The 10,000-nt window shown below is 42.9% G+C and overlaps 2 protein-coding genes and 1 long non-coding RNA gene across 9 annotated transcripts in view; 1 reads left to right on the top strand and 2 right to left on the bottom strand.

The window, feature by feature from the left end:
• tert (telomerase reverse transcriptase) overlaps positions 1–5,026 on the bottom strand; it is a 14,006-nt gene extending 8,980 nt beyond the window's left edge. For 2 of the 4 annotated variants that reach the window (XM_047819658.1, XM_047819659.1), the window contains exons 1-3: positions 4,536–5,020; positions 366–1,572; positions 1–159 (exon numbers count right to left, since the gene is read on the bottom strand). The exon at positions 1–159 is cut by the window's left edge and continues 28 nt beyond it. In XM_047819658.1, coding sequence (XP_047675614.1) covers positions 1–159; positions 366–1,572; positions 4,536–4,751 — 1,582 coding nt within the window. In that variant the 5' untranslated portion in view covers positions 4,752–5,020. Of the gene's footprint in view, positions 160–365; positions 1,573–4,535 lie in introns of all 4 variants that reach the window. The other 2 variants (XR_007144140.1, XM_047819660.1) reach the window with 2 other exon arrangements.
• On the top strand, positions 3,855–6,591 carry LOC125145696. The gene is made up of 2 exons (XR_007144141.1): positions 3,855–4,220; positions 5,723–6,591. It is a non-coding gene; the product is annotated as an uncharacterized LOC125145696 (long non-coding RNA).
• A 1,292-nt stretch (positions 6,592–7,883) lies between these two features.
• The window catches only part of nup42 (nucleoporin 42), a 5,717-nt gene continuing 3,600 nt past the window's right edge, over positions 7,884–10,000 (bottom strand). For 2 of the 4 annotated variants that reach the window (XM_027132678.2, XM_027132677.2), the window contains exons 4-7: positions 9,979–10,000; positions 9,104–9,190; positions 8,697–8,955; positions 7,884–8,459 (exon numbers count right to left, since the gene is read on the bottom strand). The exon at positions 9,979–10,000 is cut by the window's right edge and continues 55 nt beyond it. In XM_027132678.2, coding sequence (XP_026988479.2) covers positions 8,068–8,459; positions 8,697–8,955; positions 9,104–9,190; positions 9,979–10,000 — 760 coding nt within the window. In that variant the 3' untranslated portion in view covers positions 7,884–8,067. The remainder of the gene's footprint in view (positions 8,460–8,696; positions 8,956–9,103; positions 9,191–9,978) is intronic. The other 2 variants (XM_047819740.1, XM_047819741.1) reach the window with 2 other exon arrangements.

Genomic DNA, 10,000 nt, shown 5'->3' with positions numbered 1-10,000 from the left:
AGATGTGTCTTCTGTAGAATCTCAGCACATGCTTATTGCCAACGCTCTCTGTGATGTAAAATAAAGACTTAACAAGACCGATCACAAAGTCCTTCAGCACCCAGAGCAGAAACTGTCCAAAAATCCACTCCCTGTAACGATGCTCACTCGGGCACTGACCTGCAGGACAGACAGGAGAATGACGTCAGTAAGGCTTCTTCAGACAGAACTTTAGATTTGAAGTAAGATAAATTCCCAGTAGCTAAATTATGAATAATGTTAGAATACAGACAAATAACAGATAAACATTAATTATAACGTTACGTCACATCGCTATCGTCCTCTTAGGAGATGTTTCAAACACGAAAACGCCTTTGAGGACTCACTTTTTTTATGCCCCAGCCAACGGCAGTCACTCACTCTGATCTTCCACATGATCTGAGCCAATGACAGTTTTTCAAACTTCCCCAGTCGCAGGAAGTGCTTCACTCTGGACAGGAAGTGCAGCATGTTGTGCCGAGAACCCCAGAGTTCATCTGGAATAACAAAGAGCACACACGCCCTCACGAACAGATACACTCTGTAGGGTGAGCAATGAGAAGACAAAAGAGACGCCATGTCCCCTTTGCCTTCACTAGTTGCACACTTCTGAGACAGGAAGTGAACGTAATGGCACTTCCTGTGACGCCGCAATAGCAAAGTGAAGATCGGGACCATGGCAAAAAAACGCTTAGGTAGCTTTTGTTTTTTTGATGATGACCCTGACAGCTTGGCCTTGTCCTTGAGACGAAATACCATCCTTACTACATCTGCCCCTTGGATCCTTCTGCCTCCACCCACTTGGCCCCGCAACTTCCTGTTCAGTGGAAAGCCCTTCATGCCGCGGCCACCGTAGAGCATGTTCAATACACTTATGAAACAGTGAGATGGGCGAGGTGGGGGTTGGTCACACGGCTTCCAACTGAAGAGGCCATGTTTGGGAGCAGGGCTAACATCAGGTGTCTCTGATTGGCCAAGACAAACACTTCTGCTGATACAGGACCTTTCCACATCACTATCTTGCTTTATGATCTCAATACGTCTTTTCTTTGCAGTGTTACTCTCCTCTTCTTTTTTTCCTTCTTCTCTCCTTCCCTTTTTAGTGTTTTTAGCATTCACCTGACGTTTCCATTTGCTTTTCTCTCCTTTCCTCGGACCAGTCCGTTTTTTTATGCCAATCTGTCGGTTCCTGTTCAAGGTGTCAGTTTTGTTACAGGAGTTGAGGAAGAACCCAGACCAGTTGTGTACAGGTACTAAATCGTACACAGGAACACCACAGAGCTGCACCAGGCAGGTAGGGGGTGCTGTGGTAAAGATGGCACAGTGAGTCAGCAGGTACTGGGTGAGGTCAGTGCCCAGCCGTTGATTGATTTTTGCCCAGGCTTCACTACCACAGATGAACGCAGCGCTTTGAGAAATGGAGCCGTGGAACTTGAAAGGGTCCGAGTCGGTCCGACCGGTGCTGAAGCGGTAACCGAAACTTAGAACGTTTCTCTTCTTCTTCATCTTCATGCGGTTCAAGACAAATGCTAGCACCTCAGGCAGAGAGCCCAGCTGAGGGTTCATCAGATGGGTTATGTTTAGACAAAATGTAAACAAAGGTTAACTAGTGAAATTAAATCATACAGGCTTAAAGGTCGGGTCTCCGACGTTTGAGAAATGCTTCTGAAAACTGCGTTGGGCCACCAAACAAAACAAAAATCAAAACAAACGTGTAGCCAATGAGCAGAAAGGGGCGGGTCTTGCCAATATGGGCGGAGAGTGTTCAGTGTGCGTGTGCATATTCACAGATTGGAGTTTCCCCGAGTCAATAACTCCTGAGCTAAACGCTGTTAGTCTCTCCGCCCAGATCGACAAGACACGCCCCTTTCTGCTCATTGGCTACACTAGGGTTCAGCAACCCGTGGCTCCGGAGCCGCACGTGGCTCCTTCATCCCTCTGCTGCGGCTCCCTGTAGATTTGGAAAAAAATAATATTATTTAAATGTATTTTATTTTAGTTAGTTTTTTTTTTTAATTCTAAGATTATGATGCTCTTGTAACAACGACTTGCGAAATCTGACACAGAAGCAGACACATTTTTGGTTTGCTGCAGCCGGCAAGTTTTGATGTCATGCAGGGCTGTCAAGTGTCACGCATCGAGAGTGACGTCCCTCATGTCGGTCTTTTGTCACGCTCTCCCGCCACACATTGTAATTGTCACACAGAAAAACTGACCATTTATCATATATTTAATAAGCCGCAGCGCCCAAAATGTATCAGTCCGCACCGCTGTCTCTATGGAACTGGGCAGGAACCGAGCGCGTCTCCCCTGGAGCTCTTAGTCGAGCCTGACACTTATCAGCCAATCACAACAAGAGGCTACACAACAGCCAATCAGAAAGTAGCACTATTGTATCTGGGTAAAACTTAATGCAACAACCAATGAAAAAAATTGGGGTTGCGCGGGGGTTGGGAGATGAGTGATGGGAGGATCGGTTCTTTTCCGCGAACCAGTTCTTTCAGACAGTTCGTTTTAATGAACCAGTTCAATAATCCAGTTCACCAGTTCTTGTACGTCCTGACGTAATTCACAATGACGTCGTGACGTAAATTCCTTCATCCCGCCGCTGCCAGCAGATATTAATACAATCGATTTAACACATTTGAAAATTAACTTTAGTTGAATACGTTTCTTACATTTAGGTTCTACAACTAAAACACCCAGTACAGGCATTGATGTGCAAATGGGGGTGTTTTATGTGTCTAAAAGATATAAAGTTAATAAACTAATCATCAACTTACAAAAAAACTATTTTAAAATGTTTCTTTTGCTCCATCAGTTATTTCAAAAAACTAATGTAACCGAGTTACATGTACAGCATGTGATAGACCCCTTATCCAGAGCGACGTACATAAGAGCTTAAATCTCTAACACTGTACACATTAATGCTGCTCACTGGGTTACAGACTAAAGATACCATGAGTTTAAAACTTTTGTTCAAAGTTACAATGAAAAAGTGTCAAAGGTTTTTTTTTCTCTCTCTCTTTTTTTTTTTTAATAAATGCAAAAGATAAGGAAGTGTTAGTTGAAGTGTTTCCTGAAAAATAACCAGTGACTCAGCTCGGACCTCTAGGGGGAGTTCATACCACCACCTTGGTGCCAGAACAGAGAAGAGTCTTGTAGTAAACTTCCCTCTTACCCTGAGAGATGGTGGAACCAGTCGAGCAGTGCTGGTGGATCGGAGGGTGTGGGGTGCAGTGTGAGGAGTGATGAGGCTTTGAGGTAAGAGGGAGCTGGTCTGTTTTTGGCTTTGTAGGCCAGCATCAGTGTTTTGAATCGGATGCGTGCAGCTACAGGAAGCCAGTGGAGGGATCGCAGGGGGGGGGGGGGTATGTGAGAACTTTGGCAGGTTGAGTTAAAGGAAGTTGAGGAAGCCAGTGGAGGGATCGCAGCGGGGGGGGGGGGGGGGGACTTTGGCAGGTTGAGTTAAACACTCATACGTTAATAAGATATTAAATCATAACCATTTACATTCGTTGCTGCATCAGTTCAGTGTTTTGCGCATGCGCAGCATTCAGCTCATCGGTTCTCAGACGCGTGCGAAACAAACAGTTCTCAGTTCTGTACTGATGATTCGCTGTATCGGTTCAGTGTACTGATGATTCGCTGTATCGGTTCAGTGTACTGATGATTCGCTGTATCGGTTCAGTGTACTGATGATTCGCTGTATCGGTTCAGTGTACTGATGATTCGCTGTATCGGTTCAGTGTACTGATGATTCGCTGTATCGGTTCAGTGTACTGATGATTCACTGTATCGGTTCAGTGTACTGATGATTCGCTGTATCGGTTCAGTAATTCACGCATGCGCAGTATCAACAGGTCGCGATCACAGTTCTCTCAGCACAACATGTCAGTTCAGTGTACAGGAGTTACATATAACTCCGGGATATTAGTTTATTTAGAGTCGGACCGACTGTCAGACGACCGAAAGTGTGTAACTTTAGTAACTTGTGGATCAGCGCTGACTCAAGAACGAATCAGTCACTAAAAAGAACCGGTTCAAAAGAACGATTCGTTCACGACCTGGCCATCACTATTGGAGAGGTCACGCTTGTCTGTCTTCAAAACGCCACAGCCCTGGTCATGAATACGGAGACGATTTAATCACACATTGAACATTCAGTAAGTAACCTTCGACCCAGCGTCTTTTTTCTTAAGGTTAGTACAAACTGTTCAAAATATTTGTTTGCCTGCAGAAATAAAATGTCGTTTACTCTGTAACAGTTTATTGATTTCATAAATAAACACGCCACAGTTTTTTTTATACTTTCCATAAAGGTAAAAAACGATATAAACACCGGTCCTAATGTCTGAGTGTCACCCCTGGGCTGCACGTCTCGGTTTTTGTTTAACTTGGCGTCCCGACTCAGTTTACTGAAGCATTTCTCAAACATGGGAGACGTGTGTGTGTGTGTGTGTGTGTGTGTGTGTGTGTGTGTGTGTGTGTGTGTGTGTGTGTGTGTGTGTGTGTACCTGTGCAGAGCTGGGACAGTGTGTAACAGGAGACCCCACACACACTATCAGACCCCGGGTCAGTACTTTATACCTAACAGAATCACACTCTTGCACTAAAACAGGTTTCTGTCCATTACTGAACTTTACACCGTCACTAAACTCCTCTAACGTCTGCACGTGCCCGTACAAACCCCTCAGGACGTCCATCACACGTGTCAAACTGTAATCCGTCATTTTATACACGTTTTCTTTCACAAACACTAAATAAATAAACTTGACTATTTTACCGGTTTTATAATCCCAGACACACGTGCTCCTCGGTCTGGCGAAGAAACAGCTCAAACATTCAGCTCGTAACTTTTTTCCCTCCACGGTGTGAAACGGCGCTGTGATTTCATCCCGTTCCCATATATGGGGCACTAAATTCTTTTCATTCCAATAAAAAGAGCTATTGGTTTTGAGCGAGAAAAAAGGTTCTCCATGTTTAATCGTGTTACAGTTTATTTTTTATTAGTGTTTAAAGTTGCCAATAGTTCCTTCATCGCGTAATCATATTTTGAGTCATGAGTGATTCGGCTTCGCGTCACGTGTAGGAATCACAACCAATAAGGTGGCCGCTTTCTGGGCCGATGAATCCAAGATGTCTGCGCCCTTCATGTCAACACCGAGTTGCGAAGAAGAGGAAATTACGGTCAGACCTCCATCTAAACTCCGTAAGAAGGATTATAAACAATGCTATATGCATTTCGCGTCCATAAAGAAAGAAGAAACGAAGGATTTTACACACACACACACACACACACACACACACACACACACACACACATACACAGAAATAGCGTCAAACGGTGGCTTGGTTTGCATGGTGAGAATCAGACAATAGCAGAAACATACAAACATTGTCTAGAAATTTCATTTGAAAATGTTCCCGAAGTTTAAAGTGTTATGCTGTAGGCTGGATACCATGGCTAAATTTAGATTACAATTACATAATTTATGTAATGTTTACAAATTATTTATTGTGTTGCATACAGCTACAACCAAAATACTCTATTGTTTAACAGTTAACTGTTTTTATATAATGTTTTTTTATTTATAATCTCGTTTTGTAATGTATGTTTTGTGAAGCACAACTGTACACAGATAGACTTTGTGATTGACCGGTATCCGGAAATGAGTATTAAAAATCTAGAACGTTCACATAGAGCTGCTGGTGGTACACAACTGGTGAAAATTTCTGGATGTGATCAGAAGACACCAACACAATGGAAAAAGTTTCTATCAGACGGAACAAACAAAGGGAGACTGGCAGAACTCCTCTATCCTGCGTGGTGAGATGCTGATCTTACCACTGTGGGCAAGGACTTAAGCTTGTACATCGCACATGGAGACCTGTGTGACCGTAATGCACCGTATATACTAACTCTCAGTGCCGTCGATGATCTGACATGTGATCATTAGGAATGTGACACCAGGCTGTTTTTACATGCACAACATGCTGCCAATGAACATCAAACTGTAGTCATCAAGAGCCCTGATACTGATGTGGCAGTGATTTGCTTTAAGTCTGCAGCCAGATTTACCGTGTAGGTCGTATCTTTTCACAAGGTGTCATCAGCTTGGCACCAGGGTGTTTTGGCCCTTATTGGGATCCATACCTTTTCAGCTTGTTACTCTACAAGTGCCTTTTATGGCATTTTCTGATTTCATATTTTAAGCTTATTTTTCGTTGTAATGAATCTGTTGTTAATTTTTTGCCTTATTCGTAATGGGGGGGGGGTCGCATTTTGAGTGATTTCAGAAAACTTGGGACAAAGTGTGCTGCTTGTTTATGTTTCTGTGATTACACAATGCCTACTGAAAATGTTGATGTATAATACATCAGTGTGTATGTTTAATTTTGTTTGGTGCCAAATCCATGAAATTAACACATTTCCTACAAATTTTATTCTATGGTCTACATTCACACCTGAGTGTTTAATGCACCAATACATTTCTCAGATTGAGAGAGATTCGATGTTGCTAAAATGAAAATAAATAAAGTTATAAGCAAAACCAGCAGCATTAAGCATAAGATTTTCTTTTTTTTCACAATTATACACATTTATGGATTGTGACAAAAAAACTGCAGCATTTTTTGTGGAGAACTTTTAACAAAGTCCAAAAGGGTGTCGTCTGTGCAAACATGCATTTAAAAAGACGTGGGAACGGAAATCACTTTCTAGCCACTTTTTCCTAAGTTATGGCCTTAAAGGAGCAGTGCCTGAATTTCCACTATATAAACACACATGGTCTTATTATGGCCCTGAAATAAAGGGCTGGTGTTCCTGAGCTTTTGCCCTGATGTCATAGACACACAAAACACAGCAAATCTTTGAGATGTTCTTGTTTTAATGTTAAAATTGAACATGATTGGAATATTTTGGTGGTTTATCCTGTATTAAAATATAATAAATGACTTGTCAAAGGGCTGTCAAGTGTCACGCATTAACGTGACGTCCCTCATGTGGGTCTTTTGTCACACACACATCGTATTTCTCACACAGAAAAAAGGACTATCATATATTTAATAAGCCGCAGCACCCAAAATGTACCAGTCTGCACCGCTGTCTCTATGGAGACAGGCAGGAACCAAGCGCGTCTCCCCTGGAGCTCTTAGTCGAGCCTGACACTTATCAGCCAATCAGGAAATAGCACTATTGTATCTGGGTAAGATTTAACGCAACAACAAATGAAAAAAAACATTCATTAGTGAGGGAATTTTCGATGGTCGGTTTGAACAAAACCTCAACACGAAACAGTTTGTCTCTGGAAGGGACATTGTCCTCAATCATGTCTCTGGATAGGACATTGTCCTCAATCATGACCCTAAACATGTCTGGGCTTGTGCTGAACTGTTTTATATGGGAGCAACATTACACATGATAAAGGGGTCCAAAAAGGTAACAAACACTTACAATAAACACCAGCAGTCATAATCTCTCTCTCTCTCTCTCTCTCTCTCTCTCTCACACACACACACACAAATTAATAAATGGAAATTAAACAAATACTTTGTTTTTGGTTAATTTGTGGTCAGTGATCCTTAGCAAACACAACAACTCCCCTATTATTGTTTTTTTCGTCGGGGGGGGAACGTACTCGAGAGCCCTGTTGTCACCTTGTACAGTCACTCCATCCTCCTCCTCCTCCTCATCACTGCAGACTTCTGAGCTGACCAGGATGTGCCTGAGCTCTCATTAAACACACAGTTTATACAGAGACTGTTTCTGATGAGGAGATTATAAGTCCTGTGCTGAATCTTTAATAAACCTGAACCACAACTTCTCTAAACAACAGGAACAACAAATGAACACACACTCGTTATGCATGTCACTGTTTTACTACCTACTTCTGCCATGATGTACAACTGATTCATCATGAATTAATACCATTAAACATCTTATATACAGTATTTATTTTAAAACTGTTCTAAATGTCCACAAATCCTCTAGTCCATATTTCCTCTGGGCCTGAAGTCAGACTGACGTCAGATTTGTCTAAACAGATATCAGACAGTGAGCAGCTCAGCGGGCGGTGGTCTGAGAGGAATCTGTCCCAGTGTGAATCGTTTAGCAGTGAACTCTCGGAGCTCATCTGGTGTGAGTTCACTCAGAGGAGTGTACGGGCTGTCTCCTGCACTCTTCCTGTCCCCTGCACTCACACTCGCTCCACCACCAGGAGCAGGGGACGAGCTGCCGAAGCCTCCTGCAGATGCAGAGGAGAAGCTGAACCCTGCTGCGGAGCTTTTACTCGCTGTCGCTCCTGCAGGATCAGCGAAGGAGAAGGTGGAGGCTGAGGGAGCTGATGAGCCAAACTGGGATGAACCTGTCTGACTCCCTGATGAGCCAAACCCGGGATTAGACGCCGAGAAGCTAAATCCGGCAGCACTTGAGCCAAATCCTGAGAATGAAAGAAACATGGTTTAATATGTTAATTTGTTCTATTTAAAAACTAACTGCATTCTTTTTTTTACTACAGGGGCATTAGGGAGGGAACTGAGGTCTGATTTGGTTACAGTGGAACTGGGGTATGAACAGCGATCTGATTCGGTGGTGTTACGGGCAGGAACAGGGGTCTGATTGGCTACAGTGCTAATTACATACAGGGTTATTATTGTTTACAGTTCACACAGACTACCTCCTTCTCCAAACCCAGATGAAGATGAGCCAAATCCAGATGTTGTTGGCGCTCCAAATCCAGATGTTGTTGGCGCTCCAAATCCAGATGTTGTTGGCGCTCCAAATCCAGATGTTGTTGGCGCTCCAAATCCAGATGTTGTTGGCGCTCCAAATCCAGATGTTGTTGGCGCTCCAAATCCAGATGATGATGATGATGATGAACTGAAGAGTTCTCCACCTGAGGGGGTCTGTGCTCCTGGATTGCTCAGCTCTGCTATCTGTGGAAAGCAACACAGTTAACCGTAAAGACGTGTCCATCACACAGCTTAAACACTAACACAGACAATTTAAAGGAAGCTGAACTCACATTCTCAGAGAGCAGGTGTCAATGTGAGAGTGTGTGTTAAGTGTTGTTTAATTTCTCACCATAGATGCACGAGTGTTAGGGCTCATGGCTCTTAGTTCCTGAACTCTGGATCTCCACTGATTGGCCAACTGCTGGACTGAATTAACCTAATGAATCACAAAACATGTTAAATATACATCAAATACACAAAGACAATAAACCCATCAAGACAAAGTGTGTAGTTGAGTCTTTACACACACAACAGTGATTGGGGCATTGATGTGTACACTATGAGACTAAACGCTACGAGACTAAACGCTACAAGACTAAACACTACGAGATTAAACACTACGCTACGAGACTAAACACTACGCTACGAGACTAAACACTACGAGACTAAACACTACGAGACTAAACACTACGAGACTAAACTACGCTACGAGATTAAACACTACAAGACTAAACACTACGAGACAAAAAGCTATAAGACTAAACACTACGAGACAAAAAGCTATAAGACTAAACACTACGAGACAAAAAGCTATAAGACTAAACGCTACGAGACTAAACGCTACGAGACTAAACGCTACGAGACAACGCTACGAGACTAAACGCTACGAGACTAAACGCTACGAGACTAAACGCTACGAGACTAAACGCTACGAGATTAAACGCTACGAGACTAAACACTGCGAGATTAAACGCTACGAGACTAAACGCTACGAAATTAAACATAAACCCTAATCACACATCACAAAGCCATGAAATTTGTCCATCATCTCCCACATCAGAAGTCCATTAAATAAACATGACGTGTGAATTCTCTCAGTGAGCCAGAGGTGAGAACCCAGACAAGTAACATCTACAACCGTCTGCTGTAGAGACACAGAACCGTAAAATAGTTTAGAATTAACAGGAGATGGAAAAAGCCATCAGGATGGAGAACATCGCTTACAAAGGACTGTAGGTCTCCTGTG

Source organism: Tachysurus fulvidraco, chromosome 10, assembly GCF_022655615.1.
Source record: "Tachysurus fulvidraco isolate hzauxx_2018 chromosome 10, HZAU_PFXX_2.0, whole genome shotgun sequence".
NCBI lineage: Eukaryota > Metazoa > Chordata > Actinopteri > Siluriformes > Bagridae > Tachysurus > Tachysurus fulvidraco.
The sequence above is the reverse complement of the archived record's forward strand: the minus strand, read 5'-3'. Positions and strand labels throughout refer to the sequence as shown.